The 25,988-nt window shown below is 55.2% G+C and overlaps 2 protein-coding genes across 2 annotated transcripts; both read left to right on the plus strand.

Moving 5' to 3' along the window:
* The first annotated feature begins 226 nt into the window (after positions 1 to 226).
* LOC144741513 (uncharacterized) lies at positions 227 to 17,240 on the plus strand. Its single transcript, XM_078624035.1, has 5 exons — positions 227 to 391; positions 4,526 to 4,638; positions 9,946 to 10,104; positions 11,542 to 11,706; positions 15,369 to 17,240. The coding sequence occupies exons 2-5, from the start codon at positions 4,526 to 4,528 to the stop codon at positions 15,760 to 15,762; spliced, it is 831 nt and encodes a 276-aa protein (XP_078480161.1). The 5' UTR covers positions 227 to 391; the 3' UTR covers positions 15,763 to 17,240.
* A 1,501-nt stretch (positions 17,241 to 18,741) lies between these two features.
* LOC144741515 (ras-related protein Rab-35-like) lies at positions 18,742 to 25,962 on the plus strand (the record flags this gene model as incomplete). Its single annotated transcript, XM_078624036.1, has 4 exons — positions 18,742 to 18,967; positions 23,010 to 23,060; positions 24,017 to 24,140; positions 25,565 to 25,962. Coding segments are annotated over exons 1-4 (625 nt in total), but the record flags the coding sequence as incomplete, so codon positions are not given.
* Positions 25,963 to 25,988: the final 26 nt, after the last annotated feature.

Genomic DNA, 25,988 nt, shown 5'->3' on the forward strand with positions numbered 1-25,988 from the left:
ATACAATTATTATGTTTTATTTTTATTATTTTATTACTTCTCTTCTACGTGACTTTACCGAAAGAACCAAGAACATTTAATATATGTTAATTTATGATAATGAGTGTGCCACCTGATTTGCTGAGCGTTCGAGCCCCTCCTAATTATAATAATTTATGCAATTCCGTGACCATATAAGGGCATATTTACGTGACCATATAAGGGCTGTGATAAATTAACATAATATGTTAAGTGATGGGGGGTTGCTACTTAACATAATTTATGCGCCGTTAACAGCACACAGCTGTACGCGTTTCGCAGTCAGCGCGCTACTAAAAATTAGTGTTGCTGTTATAAATTAGCGCTACTTTTACATTCGCTATAAAATCGCCGCCTTCAACCTTGATTGCAGGTAAGCAAACAAAAACAAACTTCCTCACTCTAAGCACTTTATCGTTTCTGGTATATAAATATTTTTTTTAAAACATCGCTGCGGCCTAGCTTCGTGCGATGCCTGCCGCTCTTGCCTAGTTTGATGCCCACTTTGCGATCGCCTAGCCCGGCCGGGTTTTCACAATTACCGACCCCCCCCCCCCCCCGATCGAGCTTTGTTTAATTTTTAAAGTTGTACGATTATCTCTTTTATAAAATACTAGCTGTTCTAACCCGGCGTAGCCCGGGACTTGAATCCGTCATGCCCCGGCCGCCTTTGTCTCCCCAGTGGCGATGTTCACGTACCACAGCAGTTACTCGTTTTGAGGCTGAGTCGACCTAGGGGAGGCCCAGGACCGGTTACAATCATCGGGAATCGAACTCGGGTCGCCTGGTTCGTAGCGCAGCGCGCTAATCGATACGCAGAGGATAAAGACAACATCGCTCGTGTATTAATTTCGATTTAAAGCTTCTTTCGTGACTGCAGCAGGGATTCATCTTCTTGGTTCTTTCGGTAAAGTCACGTAGAAGGGAAGTAATAAAATAATAAAAAATAAAACAGAATAAAATAATTCTATTTAAAGCTTTCGTGACTGCAGCAGGGATTCATCTTCTTGGTTCTTTCGGTAAAGTCACGTAGAAGGGAAGTAATAAAATAATAAAAATAAAACAGAATAAAATAATTCTATTTAAAGCTTTCGTGACTGCAGCAGGGATTCATCTTCTTGGTTCTTTCGGTAAAGTCACGTAGAAGGGAAGTAATAAAATAATACAAATAAAACATAATAAAATAATTCTATTTAAAGCTTTCGTGACTGCAGCAGGGATTCATCTTCTTGGTTCTTTCGGTAAAGTCACGTAGAAGGGAAGTAATAAAATAATAAAAAATAAAACATAATAAAATAATTCTATTTAAAGCTTTCGTGACTGCAGCAGGGATTCATCTTCTTGGTTCTTTCGGTAAAGTCACGTAGAAGGGAAGTAATAAAATAATAAAAATAAAACAATAAAATAATTCTATTTAAAGCTTTCGTGGACTGCAGCAGGGATTCATCTTATTGGTTCTTTCGGTAAAGTCACGTAGAAGGGAAGTAATAAAATAATAAAAATAAAACATAATAAAATAATTCTATTTAAAGCTTTCGTGACTGCAGCAGGGATTCATCTTCTTGGTTCTTTCGGTAAAGTCGTCACGTCGAATGGAAATAATAAAATATAAAAAATAAAACAATTCTCACGACGTTTCGGCCACAACGCAAGCAGCCGTCGGATCAGGTAAAGAACAGGTCTGTCGGGAAGACAGAGTCTGAATGAGAAGACAGAGAGTCCGGCTTCTCGACAGACCTGTTCTTCACCTGAGGACGGCTGCTTGCGTTGTGGCCGAAACGTCGTGAGAATTATTTTATTATGTTTTTGTTATTTTATTACTTCCATTCTGCGTGACGACTTTACCGAAAGAACCAAGAAGATGAATCCCTGCAGTCACGAAAGCTTTAAATAGAATTATTTTATTATGTTTTATTTTTATTATTTTATTACTTTCCTTCTACGTGACTTTACCGAAAGAACCAAGAAGATGAATCCCTGCTGCAGTCACGAAAGCTTTAAATAGAATTATTTTATTCTGTTTTATTTTTTTATTATTTTATTACTTCCCTTCTACGTGACTTTACCGAAAGAACCAAGAAGATGAATCCCTGCTGCAGTCACGAAAGAAGTTTTAAATCGAAAGTCGTGAGAATTATTTTATTATGTTTTATTTTTATTATTTTATTATTTCCATTCGACGTGATGACTTTACCGAAAGAACCAAGAAGATGAATCCCTGCAGTCACGAAAGAAGCTTTACATCGAAATCCCTTGTGTAGCCAATAGGGGCAAGTGCTGTTAGCGAGCACCTATTAAGGCTACCGGCACTGTGGCACACGAGGGGGTGGGTGGCCAGCACCACGCCCGGCCGCCTTTGTCTCCCCAGTGCTAGCGATGTTCACACACCGCACCAGTTACTCGTTTTGAGGCTGAGTCGACCTAGGGGAGGGCCCAGGACCGGTTCGTAGCGCTACCCGCTACACTACACCGCGTGACGCGTGCCACGTGCGCGGGTCACGTGTCAGATGTGACGTCACAGCTCACTTGCCGTGCAAAAAAATCGATGCGTTGTTGAGCTCCCCCCCCCCCCAAACTAAAAACACAAAAGTGTATTTTTATAATTTGTGCATGCTGTACCGTCTGGAAAGTTCCCGCGTGGCAAATTTCCAGTTTGTTGCATGTCGGGAAGTACGCGAAACATTTTGAACAGACGCACACACAATCACAACTTTGCCTTTTGTATATATATGGAGATAGCCGCAGGGTTTTTAATTCGCGAATGATGGTACAGCCTTGTGCGAGACTGATCGCTGTGCTACGAGCACGTTGGTCTCCACCCAGCAGCAGATAGACCACGGCCTTCATCGATGATTGCCGCTGCTGCCAGAGGTCGCAAACGGGTTTTGATTCCTTACCCGTACCCGTACCCGGCCGCACCAGGGTCGCAAACGGGTACCCGTACCCGGCCGTACCCTACCCGTACCCTACCCGTACCCTACCCGTACCCTACCCGAAATGAGTGACAAACGGTTATTCACCGGTGACTCACGGTCTAACCCGTATCCGTACCCGACCGCACCAGGGTCGCAAACGGATACCCGTACCCGGCCGTACCCTACCCGTACCCCTACCCGTACCCTACCCGTACCCTACCCGTACCCTACCCGTACCCTACCTGTACCCTTACCCGAAATGAGTGACAAACGGTTATTCACCGGTGACTCACGGTCTACCCGTATCCGTACCCGGCCGCACCAGGGTCGCAAACGGATACCCGTACCCGGCCGTACCCTACCCGTACCCTACCCGTACCCTACCCGTACCCTACACGTACCCTACCTGTACCCTTACCCGAAATGAGTGACAAACGGTTATTCACCGGTGACTCACGGTCTACCCGTACCCGTACCCGGCCGCACCAGGGTCGCAAACGGCTACCCGTACCCGGCCGTACCCTACCTGATACCCGGCCGGGTAGGGTACGGGTATCGGGTACCCGATTGCGACCTCTGGGATGAAGCCATGTTGCAGGCGCGGGTGGGTTGATTCTAGGAACTTGAATCGTGAGAAGAGACAAGACGTTGGGAAATGAGTGACAATCACGGTGACTCACCAGTGACTCACGGCCTACCCGTACCCGGCCGCACCAGGGTCGCAAACGGGTACCCGTACGCGTACCCGGCCGGGTACGGGTAGCCGGGTATCGGGTAGGGTACGGGTATCGGGTACCCGGTTGCGACCTCTGCCTAAGGGGCATCCCCAGTGGCAACTGCCCCACGGTGACTTGGAGATGTTGACTACCTCGCCTGGTACGCAGGAGGTCGTGTGACTGTGATGGAGTCTGCGTCTCTCACTCCACGTGGTGAGATGTTGACTACCTCGCCTGGTACACAGGAGGTCGTCGGTTCGATCTTGATTCCTGATAAATATTGGAGTCCGAGTCTCTCTCTCCCCGTGGTGAGATGTTGACTACCTCGCCTGGTGCGCAGGAGGTCGTGGGTTCAACCCACGACGCCTGCTGCTGTATATTTTGGAGCTGATGAAGTGAAAAGCAACGTTTCATAGTTTCTCCCCCGTTTTGTCAATTCCCTGTGTGTGTGTGCGTGCGTCACGTGTGTGTGTGCGCGTGTGTGTGTGTGTGTGCATGTGTGTGTGCGTGTGTGCATGTGTGTGTGCATGTGTGTGTGTGCATGTGTGTGTGCATGTGTGTGTGCATGTGTGTGTGCGTGTGTGCATGTGTGTGTGCATGTGTGTGTGCATGTGTGTGTGCGTGTGTGCATGCGTGTGTGCATGTGTGTGTGTGCATGTGTGTGTGTGCATGTGTGTGTGCGTGTGTGCATGTGTGTGTGCGGCATGTGTGTGTGCATGTGTGTGTGCGTCACGTGTGTGTGTGCGTGCATCACGTGTGTGCATGTCACGTGCGTGTGCGTGACGTGTGTATGTGTGTGTGTGCGTCACGTGTGTGCGTCACGTGCGTGACGTGTGTGCGTCACGTGCGTGACGTGTGTGCGTCACGTGTGTGTAGATGTTCCGGGCGCTGGCCCTGGGCAGGAGGGTGGACGCTGAGCTGGGCAGGGTGAGGGGCCAGCGGAGGGTGAAGCTGCTGCCGCTCAAGAGGCGGATGGCTCCTCCAGACGGGTGAGGGGGCGGGTGAGTGGGCGGGTGAGTGGGCGGGTGAGTGGGCGGGTGAGTGAGTGAGTGAGTGGGCGGGTGAGTGAGTGGGTGAGGGGGTGGGTGAGTGGGTGGGTGAGTGGGTGGGTGGGTGAGTGGGTGGGTGGGTGGGTGAGTGAGTGAGTGGGTGGGTGGGTGGGCGGGTGAGTGAGTGGGTGAGTGGGTGGGTGAGTGAGTGAGTAGGTGGGTGAGTGGGCGGGTGAGTGGGCGGGTGAGTGAGTGGGTGGGTGGGTGGGTGGGTGGGTGGGTGAGTGGGTGGGTGGGTGGGTGAGTGGGCGGGTGAGTGGGCGGGTGAGTGAGCGGGTGAGTGGGCGGGTGAGTGAGTGGGTGGGTGAGTGGGTGGGTGAGTGGGTGGGTGAGTGAGTGGGTGGGTGAGTGGGTGGGTGAGTGAGTGGGTGGGTGGGTGGGTGGGTGAGTGGGCGGGTGAGGGGGCGGGCGGGTGAGTGAGTGAGTGAGTGGGCGGGCGGGTGAGTGAGTGAGTGAGTGGGTGGGTGGGTGAGTGGGCGGGGTGAGTGGGCGGGTGAGTGGGCGGGTGAGTGGGCGGGTGAGTGGGCGGGTGAGTGAGTGGGTGAGTGGGTGGGTGAGTGAGTGAGTAGGTGGGTGGGTGGGTGGGTGAGTGGGCGGGTGGGTGGGTGAGTGGGTGGGTGAGTGGGCGGGTGAGTGAGTGGGTGGGTGGGTGGGTGGGTGAGTGGGTGGGTGGGTGAGTGGGTGGGTGAGTGGGCGGGTGAGTGAGTGGGTGGGTGAGTGGGTGGGCGGGTGAGTGAGTGAGTGAGTGGGCGGGCGGGTGAGTGGGTGGGCGGGTGGGTGAGTGGGCGGGTGAGTGGGCGGGTGAGTGGGCGGGTGAGTGGGCGGGTGAGTGGGCGGGTGAGTGAGTGGGGTGAGTGGGTGGGTGAGTGAGTGAGTAGGTGGGTGGGTGGGTGGGTGAGTGGGCGGGTGGGGTGAGTGGGTGGGTGGGTGAGTGGGCGGGTGAGTGAGTGGGTGGGTGGGTGGGTGGGTGAGTGGGTGGGTGGGTGAGTGGGTGGGTGAGTGGGCGGGTGAGTGAGTGGGTGGGTGAGTGGGTGGGTGGGTGAGTGAGTGAGTGAGTGAGTGGGCGGGTGAGTGGGTGAGTGGGCGGGTGAGTGGGCGGGTGAGTGGGCGGGTGAGTGGGCGGGTGAGTGGGCGGGTGAGTGGGCGGGTGAGTGAGTGGGTGGGTGAGTGGGCGGGGTGAGTGGGTGAGTGGGCGGGTGGGTGAGTGAGTGAGTGAGTGGGCGGGTGAGTGGGTGAGTGGGCGGGTGAGTGGGCGGGTGAGTGGGCGGGTGAGTGGGCGGGTGAGTGAGTGGGCGGGTGAGTGGGCGGGTGAGTGGGTGGGTGAGTGGGCGGGTGAGTGAGTGGGTGGGTGAGTGGGCGGGCGGGTGAGTGAGTGAGTGAGTGGACGGGCGGGTGAGTGAGTGAGTGAGTGGGTGGGTGGGTGAGTGGGCGGGTGAGTGGGCGGGTGAGTGGGCGGGTGAGTGGGCGGGTGAGTGAGTGGGTGAGTGGGTGGGTGAGTGAGTGAGTAGGTGGGTGGGTGGGTGGGTGAGTGGGCGGGTGGGTGAGTGGGCGGGTGAGTGGGCGGGTGAGTGAGTGGGTGGGTGGGTGGGTGAGTGGGTGGGTGGGTGAGTGGGTGGGTGAGTGGGCGGGTGAGTGAGTGGGTGGGTGAGTGGGTGGGCGGGTGAGTGAGTGAGTGAGTGAGTGAGTGGGCGGGCGGGTGAGTGAGTGAGTGAGTGGGTGGGTGGGTGAGTGGGCGGGTGAGTGGGCGGGTGAGTGGGCGGGTGAGTGGGCGGGGTGAGTGAGTGGGTGAGTGGGTGGGTGAGTGAGTGAGTAGGTGGGTGGGTGGGTGGGTGAGTGGGCGGGTGGGTGAGTGGGCGGGTGGGTGGGCGGGTGAGTGAGTGGGTGGGTGGGTGGGTGGGGTGAGTGGGTGGGTGAGTGGGCGGGTGAGTGAGTGGGTGGGTGAGTGGGTGGGTGGGTGAGTGAGTGAGTGAGTGGGCGGGTGAGTGGGTGAGTGGGCGGGGTGAGTGGGCGGGTGAGTGGGCGGGTGAGTGGGCGGGTGAGTGAGTGGGTGGGTGAGTGGGCGGGTGAGTGGGTGAGTGGGCGGGGTGGGTGAGTGAGTGAGTGAGTGAGTGGGCGGGTGAGTGGGTGAGTGGGCGGGTGAGTGGGCGGGTGAGTGGGGCGGGTGAGTGGGCGGGTGAGTGAGTGGGCGGGTGAGTGGGCGGGTGAGTGGGTGGGTGAGTGGGCGGGTGAGTGAGTGGGTGGGTGAGTGGGCGGGCGGGTGAGTGAGTGAGTGAGTGGGCGGGCGGGTGAGTGAGTGAGTGAGTGGGTGGGTGGGTGGGTGAGTGGGCGGGTGAGTGGGCGGGTGAGTGGGCGGGTGAGTGGGCGGGTGAGTGAGTGGGTGAGTGGGTGGGTGAGTGAGTGAGTAGGTGGGTGGGTGGGTGGGTGAGTGGGCGGGTGGGTGAGTGGGCGGGTGAGTGGGCGGGTGAGTGAGTGGGTGGGTGGGTGGGCGAGTGGGTGGGTGGGTGAGTGGGTGGGTGAGTGGGCGGGTGAGTGAGTGGGTGGGTGAGTGGGTGGGCGGGTGAGTGAGTGAGTGAGTGGGCGGGCGGGTGAGTGAGTGAGTGAGTGAGTGGGTGGGTGGGTGAGTGGGCGGGTGAGTGGGCGGGTGAGTGGGCGGGTGAGTGGGCGGGTGAGTGAGTGGGTGAGTGGCTGGGTGAGTGAGTGAGTAGGTGGGTGGGTGGGTGGGTGAGTGGGCGGGTGGGTGAGTGGGTGGGTGAGTGGGCGGGTGAGTGAGTGGGTGGGTGGGTGGGTGGGTGAGTGGGTGGGTGAGTGGGTGGGTGAGTGGGCGGGTGAGTGAGTGGGCGGGTGAGTGGGTGGGTGGGTGAGTGAGTGAGTGAGTGGGCGGGTGAGTGGGTGAGTGGGCGGGTGAGTGGGCGGGTGAGTGGGCGGGTGAGTGGGCGGGTGAGTGGGTGGGTGGGTGAGTGGGTGGGTGGGTGAGTGGGTGGGTGAGTGGGTGAGTGGGTGAGTGAGTGGGTGGGTGAGTGGGTGAGTGAGTGGGCGGGTGAGTGGGTGGGTGGGTGGGTGAGTGGGTGGGTGGGTGGGTGAGTGAGTGAGTGAGTGGGTGGGTGGGTGAGTGGGTGGGTGGGTGGGTGGGTGGGTGGGTGGGTGAGTGGGTGGGTGGGTGGGTGGGTGGGTGAGTGGGTGGGTGGGTGGGTGGGTGAGTGGGTGGGTGGGTGGGTGAGTGGGTGGGTGGGTGGGTGGGTGAGTGGGTGGGTGGGTGAGTGGGTGGGTGGGTGGGTGGGTGAGTGGGTGGGTGGGTGAGTGGGTGGGTGGGTGAGTGGGTGGGTGAGTGGGTGGGTGGGTGAGTGAGTGAGTGGGCGGGTGAGTGGGTGAGGGGGCGGGTGAGTGGGCGGGTGAGTGAGTGGGTGGGTGGGTGGGTGAGTGGGTGGGTGGGTGGGTGAGTGGGTGGGTGGGTGGGTGAGTGGGTGGGGTGGGTGGGTGAGTGAGTGGGTGAGTGGGTGAGTGGGTGAGTGGGTGGGTGGGTGAGTGGGTGGGTGGGTGGGTGAGTGAGTGGGTGGGTGGGTGGGTGGGTGGGTGGGTGAGTGGGTGGGTGGGTGGGTGAGTGAGTGGGTGGGTGGGTGGGTGAGTGAGTGGGTGAGTGGGTGGGTGGGTGAGTGAGTGAGTGAGTGGGCGGGTGAGTGGGCGGGTGAGTGGGCGGGTGAGTGGGCGGGTGGGTGAGTGGGTGGGTGAGTGGGTGGGTGAGTGGGCGGGTGAGTGGGCGGGTGAGTGGGCGGGTGAGTGGGCGGGTGAGTGGGTGAGTGAGCGGGCGAGTGGGTGAGTGGGTGGGTGAGGGAGTGGGTGAGTGGGTGGGTGAGTGGGTGGGTGAGTGGGTGGGTGAGTGAGTGGGTGAGTGGGTGGGTGGGTGAGTGAGTGGGTGGGTGAGTGGGTGGGTGAGTGGGTGGGTGAGTGGGTGGGTGGGTGGGTGGGTGAGTGAGTGGGTGGGTGGGTGGGTGGGTGGGTGAGTGGGTGAGTGGGTGGGTGGGTGAGTGAGTGAGTGGGTGGGTGGGTGAGTGAGTGAGTGAGTGAGTGAGTGGGCGGGTGAGTGGGTGGGTGGGTGGGGGAGTGGGTGGGTGGGTGAGTGAGTGGGTGAGTGGGCGGGTGAGTGGGTGGGCGGGTGAGTGGGTGAGTGGGTGGGTGAGTGGGTGGGTGAGTGGGTGGGTGAGTGGGCGGGTGAGTGAGTGAGTAGGTGGGTGAGTGGGCGAGTGAGTGGGTGGGTGAGTGGACGGGTGAGTGGGCGGATGGGCGGGTGAGTGGGCGGGTGAGTGAGTGGGTGGGTGAGTGAGTAGGTGGGTGAGTGGGTGAGTGGGCGGGTGAGTGATTGGGTGAGTGAGTGAGTGGGTGGGTGTGTGGGTGAGTGAGTGACTGGGTGGGTGGGTGGGTGAGTGAGTGACTGGGTGGGTGGGTGAGTGAATGAGCATGTGGGTGGGCGGGTGAATGGGTGGGTGAGTGCATGGGTGGGTGAGTGAATTGGCGGGTGGGTGAGTTAATGGGTGGGTGGGTGTGTGGGTGTGTGGGTGGGTGTGTGGGTGAGTGTGTGTGGGTGGGTTTGTGGGTGAGTGTGTGGGTGAGTGAATGCGCGGGTGGGTGAGTGAATGGGTGAGTGAATGGGTGGGTGGGTGAGTGAATGGGTGAGTGAATGGGTGAGTGAATGGGTGAGTGAATGGGTGAGTGAATGGGTGGGTGGGTAATTGAATGGGTGGGTGGGTGAGTGAATGGGTGAGTGAGTGAATGGGTGAGTGAGTGAATGGGTGAGTGAGTGAATGGGTGAGTGAGTGAATGGGTGGGCGGGTGAGTGACTAGGTGGGTGACTGGGTGGGTGGGTAATTGAATGGGTGGGTGGGTGAGTGAATGGGTGAGTGAGTGAATGGGTGAGTGAATGAATGGGTGAGTGAGTGAATGGGTGGGCGGGTGAGTGACTGGGTGGGTGACTGGGTGAGTGAGTGAATGGGTGAGTGAGTGAATGGGTGGGTGGGTAATTGAATGGGTGGGTGGGTGAGTGAATGGGTGAGTGAATGGGTGGGTGGGTAATTGAATGGGTGGGTGGGTGAGTGAATGGGCGGGTGAGTGACTGGGTGGGTGGGGGGGTTCCCCTTCTGTCCACTCGGCCGACAAACCAATGAACATCCCTCACCCACCCCCCTGTGTAATTCCACCTTTCCATCCCTCTCGTCAAACCCCCCTCACCCCGATCGTTCTCCTCTTTGCCCCCAGAGCTCCCCCGTGCAAGAGGGTCGCGAGGTGGAGGGATGGGCACGGGCAGGGGTCACCCGTAGAGGTCGCAGAGGTCAACGCAGAGGTCACGAAGGTCAGGGGATCTCACCCCAGGGCCCAGTTGGATGACATGAGGAGATTCGAGCAGTTGGAGCGGAGGTGATGGGAGACACTTATCAGCGCTATGTAATGCAATGCCACATACCAATCAGTGCTATGTTATACAATGCACTTTACCTATCAGTGTTGTGTAATACAATGCAGGATACCAATTGGTGCTATGTAATGCAATGAACCCTACCAATCAGTGTTGTGTAATACAATGTACTACCAATCCGTGCTATGTTATACAATGCACTACCAATCAGTGCTATGTAATACAATGCAGTATACCAATCCGTGCTATGTAATACAATGCAGTATACCAATCCGTGCTATGTAATACAATGCAGTATACCAATCCGTGCTATGTAATACAATACACTACCAATCCGTGCTACGTTATACAATGCACTCCACCAATCAGTGCTATGTAATACAATGCACTACCAATCCGTGCTATGTAATACAATACTCTACCAATCAGTGCTATGTAATACAATACACTCTGCCAATCCGTGCTATGTTATACAATGCACTCTACCAATCCGTGCTATGTAATACAATACACTACCAATCCATGATATGTTATACAATGCATGCTACCAATTCGTGCTATGTTATACAATGCACACTACCAATCAGTGCTATGTTATACAATGCACTCTACCAATCCGTGCTATGTAATACACTCTACCAATCAGTGCTATGTTATACAATGCACTACCAATCCGTGCTATGTAATACAATACACTACCAATCCGTTCTATGTAATACAATACTCCACCAATCCGTGCTATGTTATACAATGCACGCTACCAATCCGTGCTATGTAATACAATACACTACCAATCCGTGCTACGTAATGCACTCTACCAATCCGTGTTATGTAATACAATACAATACCAATCCGTGCTATGTTATACAATACACGCTACCAATCCGTGCTATGTTATACAATACAATACCAATCCGTGCTATGTTATACAATGCACTCTACCAATCCGTGCTATGTAATACAATACACTACCAATCCGTGCTATGTAATACAATACTCCACCAATCCGTGCTATGTTATACAATGCACGCTACCAATCCGTGCTATGTAATACAATACACTACCAATCCGTGCTACGTAATGCACTCTACCAATCCGTGCTATGTAATACAATACAATACCAATCCGTGCTATGTTATACAATACACGCTACCAATCCGTGCTATGTTATACAATACAATACCAATCCGTGCTACGTAATGCACTCTACCAATCCGTGCTATGTAATACAATACAATACCAATCCGTGCTATGTTATACAATACACGCTACCAATCCGTGCTATGTAATACAATACCAATCCGTGCTATGTAATACAATACACTACCAATCCGTGCTACGTAATGCACTCTACCAATCCGTGCTATGTTATACAATGCACCCTTACCAATCAGTGCTATGTAATCTAATCCATGATTTTCACCGGCGTAATTGTGCAGTCTGCAGATAGATGATGATGATGGCGGTGGTGGCGGTGATGGGGGTGGTGGAGGTGATGGTGGTGGAGGTGATGGTGGCGGTGATGGAGCTGTAGTCCACCTTTCCTCCGTCCTCTCTGCGCACTTCCCAGCATGCACCAGCGATGAGATCGTCCCACGTCAGCTGTGAGTGGCTCTGGAGAAATGTTGACTACCTCGCCTGGTCTACGGAAGGTCGTGGGTTCTGTGAGATGTTGACTACCTCGCCTGGTCTACAGGAGGTCGTGGGTTCTGTGAGATGTTGACTACCTCGCCTGGTCTACGGGAGGTCGTGGGTTCTGTGAGATGTTGACTACCTCGCCTGGTCTACGGGAGGTCGTGGGTTCTGTGAGATGTTGACTACCTCGCCTGGTCTACAGGAGGTCGTGGGTTCTGTGAGATGTTGACTACCTCGCCTGGTCTACATGAGGTCGTGGGTTCTGTGAGATGTTGACTACCTCGCCTGGTCTACGGGAGGTCGTGGGTTCTGTGAGATGTTGACTACCTCGCCTGGTCTACATGAGGTCGTGGGTTCTGTGAGATGTTGACTACCTCGCCTGGTCTACGGGAGGTCGTGGGTTCTGTGAGATGTTGACTACCTCGCCTGGTCTACGGGAGGTCGTGGGTTCTGTGAGATGTTGACTACCTCGCCTGGTCTACAGGAGGTCGTGGGTTCTGTGAGATATTGACTACCTCGCCTGGTCTACGGGAGGTCGTGGGTTCTGTGAGATGTTGACTACCTCGCCTGGTCTACATGAGGTCGTGGGTTCTGTGAGATGTTGACTACCTCGCCTGGTCTACGGGAGGTCGTGGGTTCTGTGAGATGTTGACTACCTCGCCTGGTCTACGGGAGGTCGTGGGTTCTGTGAGATGTTGACTACCTTGCCTGGTCTACATGAGGTCGTGGGTTCTGTGAGATATTGACTACCTCGCCTGGTCTACATGAGGTCGTGGGTTCTGTGAGATGTTGACTACCTTGCCTGGTCTACATGAGGTCGTGGGTTCTGTGAGATATTGACTACCTCGCCTGGTCTACGGGAGGTCGTGGGTTCTGTGAGATGTTGACTACCTCGCCTGGTCTACATGAGGTCGTGGGTTCTGTGAGATGTTGACTACCTCGCCTGGTCTACGGGAGGTCGTGGGTTCTGTGAGATGTTGACTACCTCGCCTGGTCTACGGAAGGTCGTGGGTTCTGTGAGATGTTGACTACCTTGCCTGGTCTACATGAGGTCGTGGATTCTGTGAGATGTTGACTACCTTGCCTGGTCTACATGAGGTCGTGGGTTCTGTGAGATATTGACTACCTCGCCTGGTCTACATGAGGTCGTGGGTTCTGTGAGATGTTGACTACCTCGCCTGGTCTACGGGAGGTCGTGGGTTCTGTGAGATGTTGACTACCTCGCCTGGTCTACAGGAGGTCGTGGGTTCTGTGAGATGTTGACTACCTCGCCTGGTCTACATGAGGTCGTGGGTTCTGTGAGATGTTGACTACCTCGCCTGGTCTACGGAAGGTCGTGGGTTCTGTGAGATGTTGACTACCTCGCCTGGTCTACAGGAGGTCGTGGGTTCTGTGAGATGTTGACTACCTCGCCTGGTCTACAGGAGGTCGTGGGTTCTGTGAGATGTTGACTACCTCGCCTGGTCTACATGAGGTCGTGGGTTCTGTGAGATGTTGACTACCTCGCCTGGTCTACATGAGGTCGTGGGTTCTGTGAGATGTTGACTACCTCGCCTGGTATACATGAGGTCGTGGGTTCTGTGAGATGTTAACTACCTCGCCTGGTCTACAGGAGGTCGTGGGTTCTGTGAGATGTTGACTACCTCGCCTGGTCTACAGGAGGTCGTGGGTTCTGTGAGATGTTGACTACCTCGCCTGGTCTACATGAGGTCGTGGGTTCTGTGAGATGTTGACTACCTCGCCTGGTCTACATGAGGTCGTGGGTTCTGTGAGATGTTGACTACCTCGCCTGGTCTACGGGAGGTCGTGGGTTCTGTGAGATGTTGACTACCTCGCCTGGTCTACATGAGGTCGTGGGTTCTGTGAGATGTTGACTACCTCGCCTGGTCTACGGGAGGTCGTGGGTTCTGTGAGATGTTGACTACCTCGCCTGGTCTACAGGAGGTCGTGGGTTCTGTGAGATGTTGACTACCTCGCCTGGTCTACATGAGGTCGTGGGTTCTGTGAGATGTTGACTACCTCGCCTGGTCTACGGAAGGTCGTGGGTTCTGTGAGATGTTGACTACCTCGCCTGGTCTACAGGAGGTCGTGGGTTCTGTGAGATGTTGACTACCTCGCCTGGTCTACGGGAGGTCGTGGGTTCTGTGAGATGTTGACTACCTCGCCTGGTCTACATGAGGTCGTGGGTTCTGTGAGATGTTGACTACCTCGCCTGGTCTACGGGAGGTCGTGGGTTCTGTGAGATGTTGACTACCTCGCCTGGTCTACGGAAGGTCGTGGGTTCTGTGAGATGTTGACTACCTTGCCTGGTCTACATGAGGTCGTGGATTCTGTGAGATGTTGACTACCTTGCCTGGTCTACATGAGGTCGTGGGTTCTGTGAGATATTGACTACCTCGCCTGGTCTACATGAGGTCGTGGGTTCTGTGAGATGTTGACTACCTCGCCTGGTCTACGGGAGGTCGTGGGTTCTGTGAGATGTTGACTACCTCGCCTGGTCTACATGAGGTCGTGGGTTCTGTGAGATGTTGACTACCTCGCCTGGTCTACGGGAGGTCGTGGGTTCTGTGAGATGTTGACTACCTCGCCTGGTCTACATGAGGTCGTGGGTTCTGTGAGATGTTGACTACCTCGCCTGGTCTACGGGAGGTCGTGGGTTCTGTGAGATGTTGACTACCTCGCCTGGTCTACATGAGGTCGTGGGTTCTGTGAGATGTTGACTACCTCGCCTGGTCTACAGGAGGTCGTGGGTTCTGTGAGATGTTAACTACCTCGCCTGGTCTACGGGAGGTCGTGGGTTCTGTGAGATGTTGACTACCTCGCCTGGTCTACAGGAGGTCGTGGGTTCTGTGAGATGTTGACTACCTCGCCTGGTATACAGGAGGTCGTGGGTTCTGTGAGATGTTAACTACCTCGCCTGGTCTACATGAGGTCGTGGGTTCTGTGAGATGTTGACTACCTCGCCTGGTCTACGGGAGGTCGTGGGTTCTGTGAGATGTTGACTACCTCGCCTGGTCTTCGGGAGGTCGTGGGTTCTGTGAGATGTTGACTACCTCGCCTGGTCTTCGGGAGGTCGTGGGTTCTGTGAGATGTTGACTACCTCGTCTGGTCTACGGGAGGTCGTGGGTTCTGTGAGATGTTGACTACCTCGCCTGGTCTACAGGAGGTCGTGATTCTGAAATATTGTAAATGCCACGGTGGGTAGGGAGATGTTGACTACCTCGCCTGGTATACAGGAGGTCGTGGGTTATTCTGAAACACTCTAAACGTCACGGTGGCTGAGGAGATGTTGACTACCTCGCCTGGTCTACGGGAGGTCGTGGGTCCTCATTCTGAAACACTCAAAACGCCACGGTAGGTAGGGAGATGTTGACTACCTCGCCTGGTCTACGGGAGGTCGTGGGTTCAATCCCAGATTCTGACGATGCCTGCTGCTGCTGTATATTTGGAGTCTGCGTCTCTCTCTGTCTCTCTCTCTCTCCGTGGAGATGTCAACTGTGTCGCCTGGCATACAGGAGGTCGTGGGTTCACCCACTCACACTCACCCACTCTCACCCACTCTCACTCACCCACTCGCGCTCACCCACTCATTCATTCACTGATCTCTCTCCCCTCTCCCTCCCTCCCTCAGAACCAGAGGCTGCATGGAACTCGTTCTGTGGCAACCCAGATCTCCCGTGATGCCTCCCATCGCCACGTCACCACCGCCTCCACCATCGCCGCCTCCACCGTCGTCACGTCCACCGTCGTCGCGTCCGCAATCGTCGCAGTCGTCACATCCGCCATCGGCAAAAAGGATGTCGCTGAAAAGGGATTCGAGGCACCTTTTGCCATCGCCATCGCTGCCACCGTCATCGTCGTCATCATCATCGTCATCACCGTCGTCATCATCGTCGTCAGCGGCGCTGCTCACACTCGACCGCATGGACGCTGATGATGGTGGCGATTGTGCTGGTTGCCTAGATGATGATGACGTTGATGTCGCTGACGAGGACGACGACGATGTTGTTGCGATGGAGTTATGATCGTACGCTGTTGGTGTCGCTGAATGATTGAAGAGGCTCACAGGCTCGGCTAACAGAGACCCACAGACTCACTCACACAGAGACCCACAGACTCACACACACAGAGACCCACAGACTCGGCTAACAGAGACCCACAGACTCACACAGAGACCCACAGACTCACACACACAGAGACCCACGGACTCACACACACAGAGACCCACGGACTCGGCTAACAGAGACCCACAGACTCACTCACACAGAGACCCACATTCTCACACAGAGACCCACAGACTCACTCACACAGAGACCCACAGACTCACCACACAGAGACCCACAGACTCACCACACAGAGAGCCACAGACTCACTCACACAGAGACCCACAGACTCACCACACAGAGACCCACAGACTCACACACACAGAGACCCACAGACTCGGCTAACAGAGACCCACAGACTCACTCACACAGAGACCCACATACTCACACAGAGACCCACAGACTCACCACACAGAGACCCACAGACTCACCACACAGAGAGCCACAGACTCACTCACACAGAGACCCACAGACTCACTCATACAGAGACCCACAGACTCACCACACAGAGACCCACAGACTCACACAGAGACCCACAGACTCACCACACAGAGACACACAGACTCGGCACATAGAGACCCACAGACTCGGCACACAGAGACCCACAGACTCACTCACACAGAGACCCACAGACTCACCACACAGAGACCCACATACACAGAGACCCACAGACTCACTCGCACAGACTCGCCACACAAGACCCATTCACACAGAGACCCACATACTCTCTCACACAGAGACCCACATACTCTCTCACACAGACTCACCACACAGACCCACAGACTCATCACACAGAGACCCACAGACTCACTCACACAGAGACCCACAGACTCACCACACAGAGACCCACAGACTCACTCACACAGAGACCAACAGACTCACCACACAGAGACCCGCAGACTCACTCACACAGAGACCCACAGACTCACCACACAGAGACCCACAGACTCACCACACAGAGACCCACAGACTCACCACACAGAGACCCACAGACTCACCACACAGAGACCCACAAACTCACCACACAGAGACCCACAGACTCACCACACAGAGACCCACATACTCACACAGAGACCCACAGACTCACCACACAGAGACCCACAGACTCACACAGACCCACAGACTCACAGAGACCCACAGACTCTCTCACACAGAGACCCACAGACTCACCACACCGAGACCCACAGACTCACACAGAGACCCACAGACTCACCACACCGAGACCCACAGACTCACACAGAGACCCACAGACTCACCACACAGAGACCCACAGACTCACCACACAGAGACCCACAGATTAAGCATATTGTGCTGTATGTTTTTTTAAGTTAACGTGACATTACATTTCGTACAAAATCGCGCGTTTCCAGCTGTGTTTTTATTAAAAGTCTGCAGGGTGACCCCCAGTAGCAGCTGTCTCTGTGGGTGAGTGAGAGTGTGAGTGGGTGAGTGAGTGGGTGAGTGAGTGGGTGAGTGAATGGGTGAGTGAGTGGGTGAGTGGGTGGGTGAGTGGGTGAGTGAGTGAGTGAGTGGGTGAGTGAGTGGGTGGGTGAGTGAGTGGGTGAGTGAGTGGGTGAGTGAGTGAGTGGGTGAGTGGGTGGGTGGGTGTGAGTGGGTGGGTGTGAGTGGGTGAGTGAGTGGGTGAGTGAGTGGGTGAGTGAGTGGGTGAGTGAGTGGGTGAGTGAGTGTGCGAGTGAGTGGGTGAGTGAGTGGGTGAGTGAGTGAGTGTGCGAGTGAGTGGGTGAGTGAGTGGGTGAGTGAGTGAGTGTGCGAGTGAGTGAGTGGGTGAGTGAGTGGGTGGGTGGGTGAGTGAGTGAGTGGGTGAGTGGGTGAGTGAGTGAGTGGGTGGGTGGGTGGGTGTGAGTGGGGGGGTGGGTGAGTGGGTGGGTGGGTGGGTGAGTGGGTGGGTGGGTGGGTGAGTGAGTGGGTGGGGGGGTGAGTGGGTGGGTGAGTGGGTGAGTGAGTGGGTGGGTGAGTGTGTGAGTGAGTGGGTGAGTGGGTGAGTGAGTGAGTGAGTGGGTGAGTGAGTGGGTGAGTGAGTGGGTGAGTCAGAGTGTGAGTATGAGTGGGTGCATATGTGAGTGGGTGTGAGTGGGTGGGTGAATGGTGGTGGTGGGTGGGGGGGGTGGTGGTGGTGGTGGGTGGGTAGGTGGTGGTGGTGGTGGGTGGGTGAGTGAGTGGGTGGGGGTGAGTGAGTGAGGGTGAGTTAGTGGGTGGGGGTGAGTGGGTGGTTGGTTGGCTGTGAGTGGGGTGGGGGTGAGTGAGTGAGTGAGTAGGTGGAGGTGAGTGAGTGGGTGTTTTATTTTATTATGTTTTATTTTTATTATTTTATTATAAAATAATTGAATTATTTTATTTTATGATGTTTTATTTTTATTATTTTATTACTTCCCTTCTGCGTGACTTTTCCGAAAGAACCAAGAAGATGAATCCCTGCAGTCACGAAAGCTTTAAATCGAAATGTTATTATGTTTTATGTTTATTATTTTATTATGTTTAATTTTTTGTTATTTTAATATGTTATATTTGTATTATTTTATTATGTTTCATTTTTATTATTTTATTATGTTTTAATTTTTATTATTTTATATGTTATATTTTATAATTTTATTATGTTTTATTTTTATTATTTTATGTTTTATTTTTATTATTTTATTGTGTTATATTTGCATTATTTTATTACGTTTCATTTTTATTATTTTAGTACTTCCCTTCTACGTGATGACTTTACCGAAAGAACCAAGAAGATGAATCCCTGCAGTCACGAAAGCTTTAAATCGAAATTCATGTGGATGTGGTTCGGGTTGTGGGCGTGTTTACGGATGTGGGTGTGGTTAGGGGGTGACGTCACCCCCACTTCCGGTCGCGCGCACTCCCCGCGCATGCGCAGACTGCGCCCTCACAAGTGGCGGTTGGGGGGGGGGCGTTGGCGTTCGATTTCGCTGTCGCCGATTCGGACCCCCCCTCCGAATTTCTGAGGTGAAATTAAAAACAACTTTAGCAAACAATCGCAAATAAAACTACGTCCGTTGTGGTTTCTTTTGTTTTGTAATCGTCGTCTACCCACATGCTGCCATGGCGAAGGAGTACGATCACCTCTTCAAGCTGCTCATAATAGGCGACAGTGGTGAGGCGAGCCGCAGGCTTTGCTGGGAGTCGCCTAGGCCCCAATCCACCCACCCACCCCACCCATTGGATTTTTCGTTCGTGAAGTTAATTTTAATTAACAATTAACGGATCAAGATGCATTTTAATTAGTTTCAATCTGTCGGGGAACGCTGCTTGTTTTGTGTCGCGCGATTGTTAAGATGATCGTTTGTTGGCGAGTTTTGGAGCCGGTTATATGTGGCGAGTCTGTGGGTCTCTATGTGGTGAGTGTGGGTCTCTATGTGAGTCTGTGGGTCTCTGTGTGGTGAGTCTGTGGGTCTCTGTGTAGTGAGTCTGTGGGTCTCTGTGTGGTGAGTCTGTGGGTCTCTGTGTAGTGAGTCTGTGGGTCTCTGTGTGTTGAGTCTGTGGGTCTCTGTGTGGTGAGTCTGTGGGTCTCTGTGTGGGTGAGTCTGTGGGTCTCTGTGTGGTGAGTCTGTGGGTCTCTGTGTGGGTGAGTCTGTGGGTCTCTATGTGAGTCTGTGGGTCTCTGTGTGGGTGAGTCTGTGGGTCTCTGTGTGAGTGAGTCTGTGGGTCTCTATGTGAGTCTGTGGGTCTCTATGTGGTGAGTCTGTGGGTCTCTGTGTGGGTGAGTCTGTGGGTCTCTGTGTGGTGAGTCTGTGGGTCTCTGTGTGGCGAGTCTATGGGTCTCTGTGTGGTGAGTCTGTGGGTCTCTGTGTGGGTGAGTCTGTGGGTCTCTGTGTGGTGAGTCTGTGGGTCTCTGTGTGAGTGAGTCTGTGGGTCTCTGTGTGAGTGAGTCTGTGGGTCTCTGTGTGGTGAGTCTGTGGGTCTCTGTGTGGTGAGTCTGTGGGTCAATGTGTGGTGAGTCTGTGGGTCTTTGTGTGGTGAGCCTGTGGGTCTCTGTGTGAGTGAGTCTGTGGGTCTCTGTGTGAGTGAGTCTGTGGGTCTCTGTGTGGTGAGTCTGTGGGTCTCTGTGTGGTGAGTCTGTGGGTCTCTGCGTGGTGAGTCTGTGTGTCTCTGTGTGATGAGTCTATGGATCTCTGCGTGGTGAGTCTGTGGGTCTCTGTGTGAGTGAGTCTGTGGGTCTCTGTGTGGTGAGTCTGTGGGTCTCTGTGCGGTGAGTCTGTGGGTCTCTGTGCGGTGAGTCTGTGGGTCTCTGTGTGATGAGTCTATGGGTCTCTGCGTGGTGAGTCTGTGTGTCTCTGTGTGGTGAGTCTGTGGGTCTCTGTGTGGTGAGTCTGTGGGTCTCTGTGTGAGTGAATCTGCGGGTCTCTGTGTGAGTGAATCTGCGGGTCTCTGTGTGGTGAGTCTGTGGGCCTCTGTGTGTGTGAGTCTGTGGGTTTCTGTGTGGTGAGTTGGTGGGTCTCTGTGTGGTGAGTCTGTGGGTCTCTGTGTGGTGAGTCTGTGGGTCTTTGTGTGCTGAGTCTGTGGGTCTCTGTGTGCTGAGTCTGTGGGTCTCTGTGTGCTGAGTCTGTGGGTCTCTGTGTGCTGAGTCTGTGGGTGTCTGTGGGTCTCTGTGTGGTGAGTCTATGGGTCTCTGTGTGGTGAGTCTGTGGGTGTCTGTGGGTCTCTGTGTGGTCAGTCTGTGGGTGTCTGTGTGGTGAGTCTGTGGGTGTCTGTGGGTCTTTGTGTGGTCAGTCTGTGGGTCTCTGTGTGGTGAGTCGGTGGGTCTCGGTGTGGTGAGGCTGTGGGTCTCTGTGTAGTGAGTCTGTGGGTCTCTGTGTGGTAAGTTTGTGGGTCTCTGTGTGGTGAGTCTGTGGGTCTCTGTGTGGTGAGTCTGTGGGTCTCTGTGTGGTGAGTCTGTGGGTCTCTGTGTGGTAAGTTTGTGGGTCTCTGTGTGGTGAGTCTGTGGGTCTCTGTGTGGTGAATCTGTGGGTGTCTGTGGGTCTCTGTGTGGTGAGTCTGTGGGTCTCTGTGTGGTCAGTCGGTGGGTCTCTGTGTGGTGAGTCTGTGGGTCTCTGTGTGGTGAGGCTGTGGGTCTCTGTGTGGTGAGTCTATGGGTCTCTGTGTGGTGAGTCTATGGGTCTCTGTGTGCTGAGTCTGTGGGTCTCTTTGTGCTGATTCTGTGGGTCTCTGTGTGGTGAGTCTGTGGGTGTCTGTGGGTCTCTGTGTGGTGAGTCTATGGGTCTCTGTGTGGTGAGTCTGTGGGTGTCTGTGGGTCTCTGTGTGGTCAGTCTGTGGGTCTCTGTGTGGTGAGTCTGTGGGTCTCTGTGTGGTGAGTCTGTGGGTCTCTATGTGGTGAGTCTGTGGGTCTCGGTGTGAGTGAGTCTGTGGGTCTCTGTGTGAGTGAGTCTGCGGGTCTCTGTGTGAGTGAGTCTGTGGGTCTCTGTGTGGTGAGTCTGTGGGTGTCTGTGTGGTGAGTCTGTGGGTGTCTGTGGGTCTGTGTGGTGAATCTGTGGGTGTCTGTGGGTCGCTGTGTGGTGAGTTTGTGGGTCTCTGTGTGGTGAGGCTGTGGGTCTCTGTGTGGTGAGTCTGTGGGTCTATGTGTGGTGAGTCTATGGGTCTCTGTGTGCTGAGTCTGTGGGTCTCTTTGTGCTGATTCTGTGGGTCTCTGTGTGATGAGTCTGTGGGTGTCTGTGGGTCTCTGTGTGGTGAGTCTATGGGTCTCTGTGTGGTGAGTCTGTGGGTGTCTGTGGGTCTGTGTGGTCAGTCTGTGGGTCTCTGTGTGGTGAGTCTGTGGGTCTCTGTGTGGTGAGTCTGTGGGTCTCTATGTGGTGAGTCTGTGGGTCTCGGTGTGAGTGAGTCTGTGGGTCTCTGTGTGGTGAGTCTGTGGGTCCCTGTGTGGTGAGTCTGTGGGTCTCTGTGTGGTGAGTCTGTGGGTGTCTGTGGGTCTGTGTGGTGAATCTGTGGGTGTCTGTGGGTCGCTGTGTGGTGAGTTTGTGGGTCTCTGTGTGGTGAGTCTGTGGGTTTCTGTGTGGTGAGTCTGTGGGTCTCTGTGTGGTGAGTCTGTGGGTCCCTGTGTGGTGAGTCTGTGGGTCTCTGTGTGGTGAGTCTGTGGGTGTCTGTGTGGTGAGTCTGTGGGTGTCTGTGGGTCTGTGTGGTGAATCTGTGGGTGTCTGTGGGTCGCTGTGTGGTGAGTCTGTGGGTTTCTGTGTGGTGAATCTGTGGGTTTCTGTGTGGTGAGTCTGTGGGTCTCTGTGTGGTGAGGCTGTGGGTCTCTGTGTGGTGAGTCTGTGGGTCCCTGTGTGGTGAGTCTGTGGGTTTCTGTGTGGTGAGTCTGTGGGTCTATGTGTGGTGAGTCTGTGGGTCCCTGTGTGGTGAGTCTGTGGGTCCCTGTGTGGTGAGTCTGTGGGTTTCTGTGTGGTGAGTCTGTGGGTCTCTGTGTGGTGAGTCTGTGGGTCTCTGTGTGGTGAGTCTGTGGGTCTCTGTGTGGTGAGTCTGTGGGTCTCTGTGTGGTGAGTCTGTGGGTCTCTGTGTGGTGAGTCTGTGGGTCTCTGTGGTGAGTCTGTGGGTCTCTGTGTGGTGAGTCTGTGGGTCTCTGTGTGGTGAGTCTGTGGGTCTCTGTGTGAGTGAGTCTGTGGGTCTCTGTGTGAGTGAGTCTGTGGGTCTCTGTGTGGTGAGTCTGTGGGTCTCTGTGTGGTGAGTCTGTGGGTCTCTGTGTGGTGAGTCTGTGGGTGTCTGTGGGTCTCTGTGTGGTGAGTCTGTGGGTCTCTGTGTGGTGAGTCTGTGGGTCTCTGTGTGGTGAGTCTGTGGGTGTCTGTGGGTCTCTGTGTGGTGAGTCTGTGGGTCTCTGTGTGAGTGAGTCTGTGGGTCTCTGTGTGAGTGAGTCTGTGGGTCTCTGTGTGGTGAGTCTGTGGGTGTCTGTGGGTCTCTGTGTGGTGAGTGTGGGTCCCTGTGTGGTGAGTCTGTGGGTCCCTGTGTGGTGAGTCTGTGTGGTGAGTCTGTGGGTCTCTGTGTGGTGAGTCTGTGGGTCTCTGTGTGGTGAGTCTGTGGGTCTCTGTGTGGTGAGTCTGTGGGTCTCTGCTGTAGCGGCCTCTAGTGGAGGTTCTACCACTAGCCGTGGCGTCAGCACCTCCTGCAGGGCTGCACCTTTCACCAATTTGTCGTCTGCTTTGTGTTCGCAGGGGTCGGGAAAAGTAGTTTACTCCTGAGGTTTGCAGACAACACGTTTTCAGGTGAGTGAGTGGCTGAGTGAGTGAGTGAGTGTATGGCTGAGTGAGTGAGTGGCTGAGTGAGTGAGTGGCTGAGTGAGTGAGTGGCTGAGTGAGTGAGTGGCTGAGTGAGTGAGTGGCTGAGTGAGTGAGTGGTTGGGTGTGTGAGTGAGTGGATTGGTGGGTGAGTGAGTGAGTGGCTGAGTGAGTGAGTGGCTGGGTGTGTGAGTGAGTGGATTGGTGGGTGAGTGGGGGAGTGAGTGGCTGGGTGAATGGGTGAGTAGGTGAGTGAGCGGGGTGTGTGAGTGAGTGGATGGGTGGATGAATGAGTGGATTGGTGGGGTGAGTGAGTGGCTGAATGAGTGAATGGGTGCGTAGGTGAGTGAGCAGGTTGGCGAGTGGGTGGGTGGGTTTCTGAATAGGTGAGTGAGCGGGCGAGTGAGTGAGTGAGTCGGTGAGTGAGTTCGTGAGTAGGTGAGTAAGTGGGTGGGTGAGTTGGCCGGTGGGTGGGTGTGGGTGGGTGGGTGGGTTGGTGAGTAAGTTGGTGAGTGGGTGGGTGAGTGAGTGGGTGAGTGGGTTGGTGAGGTGAGTTGGTGAGTGAGTGGGTGGATGAGTGGGTGGATGAGTGGGGTGGGTGGATGAGTGGGGTGGTTTGGCGAGTGGGCTGAGCGGGGCGAGCGGGAGATTGGGTGGTGAGTGAGTGGGCGAGTGGGTGGATGAGTGGGGTGGTTTTGTGAGTGGGCTGAGCGGGCGAGCGGGGTGAGTGGGAGGGTTGGTGGGTGAGTGAGTGGGCGAATGGGTGGGTGAGCGGGCGGGTGGGTGAGCAGGTGAGCGGGTGGGTGAGCGGGCTGAGCGGGTGAGCGGAAGATTGGGTGGGTGGGTGAGTGAGTGGGTGAGTGAGTGGGCGAGTGGGTGAGTGAATGGGTGAGTGAGCGGGTGAGTGGGTGGGTGGGTGAGTGAGTGGGCGAGTGTCTCCACAGGGAGCTACATCACGACGATCGGGGTGGACTTCAAGATCCGTACGGTGGACGTGGCGGGAGAGAAAGTGAAGCTGCAGATCTGGGACACGGCCGGGCAGGAGAGGTTCCGCACCATCACCTCCACGTGAGACTCACTCACCACTCACTCACCCACTCACCACTCACTCTCACCACTCACTCACCACTCACTCACCACTCACTCACCACTCAGCCACTCACTCTCACCACTCACTCACCACTCACTCACCACTCAGCCATTCATTCATTCACTCAGTCACCCACTCACTCACTCACTCACCCACTCACCCACTCACTCATCCACTCACCCACACTCACCCACACTCACCCACACACCCACTCACTCACCCACTCACCCACCCACTCACCCACACTCACTCACCCACTCACTCACCCACTCACTCATCCACTCACTCACTCACCCACTCACCCACTCACTCATCCACTCACCCACACTCACCCACACTCACCCACACACCCATTCACCCACTCACTCACCACTCAGCCACTCATTCATTCACTCAGTCACCCACTCACTCACTCACCCACTCATTCATTCACTCACCCACTCACCCACCCACTCACCCACACCCACTCACCCACACTCACTCACCCACTCACTGACCCACTCACTCATCCACTCACTCACTCACCCACTCACCCACTCACTCATCCACTCACCCACACACCCACTCACCCACCCACTCACCCACACTCACTCACCCACACTCACTCACCCACACTCACTCACCCACTCACTCACTCACCCACTCACTCACTCACCCACTCACTCACTCACCCACTCACTCACACTCACCCACACTCACTCACCCACACTCACTCACCCACACTCACTCACCCACTCACTCAACCACTCACTCACCCACCCACTCACCCACCCACTCAACCACTCACTCACCCACTCAACCACTCACTCACCCACCCACTCACCCACCCACTCACCCACTCACCCACCCACTCACCCACCCGTGACTCTGTCTCTCTCTCCCTGTGTCTCACCGTGTCCCACTGTGTGTCTCACCGTGTCCCACTGTGTGTCTCTGTGTCTCTGTGTGTCTCTGTGTGTCACTGTGTATCTGTGTGTCTCTGTGTGTCTCTGTGTGTCTCTGTGTCTCACCGTGTCTCTGTGTGTCTCACTGTGTGTCTCTGTGTGTCTCTATGTGTCTCACCGTGTCTCACCGTGTCTTTGTGTGTCTCTCTCTCTGTGTGTCTCTGTGTGTCTCTGTGTGTCTCTGTGCGTCTCTGTGTCTCTCTGTGTGTCTCTGTGTGTCTCTGTGTGTCTCTGTGTCTCTCTATGTGTCTCTGTGTGTCTCTGTGTGTCTCTGTGTCTCTCTGTGTGTCTCTGTGTGTCTCTGTGTAGCTACTACCGGCGTGATCGTGGTCTACGACTTGACCAACTGTGTGTCTCTGTGTGTTTCTCTCACCGTGTCTCTGTGTGTCTCTGTGTCTCACTGTGTGTCTCTGTGTGTCTCTGTGTCTCACTGTGTGTCTCTCTCTCTGTGTGTGTAGCTACTACCGCGGCACACACGGCGTGATCGTGGTCTACGACGTGACCAACGCCGAGTCGTTTGTCAACGTGAAGCGCTGGCTGCACGAGATCGCTCAGAACTGCGACGACGTTTGCCGCGTTCTCGGTACCTTCTCACCACCTCCTCACCACCTCCTCACCACCTCCTCACCACCACCACCTCACACCTCCTCACCACCACCTCACCACCCCCTCACCACCACCTCACCACCCCCTCACCACCACCTCACCACCTCCTCACCACCCCCTCACCACCTCCTCACCACCACCTCACCACCTCCTCACCACCCCCTCACCACCACCTCACCACCTCCTCACCACCCCCTCACCACCCCCCTCACCACCCCCTCACCACCACCTCACCACCTCCTCACCACCCCCTCACCACCCCCTCACCACCACCTC

The sequence above is a fragment of the Lampetra planeri genome, unplaced genomic scaffold (assembly GCF_965212315.1).
Source record: "Lampetra planeri unplaced genomic scaffold, kcLamPlan1.2.h2 scaffold_579, whole genome shotgun sequence".
Lineage (NCBI taxonomy): Eukaryota > Metazoa > Chordata > Hyperoartia > Petromyzontiformes > Petromyzontidae > Lampetra > Lampetra planeri.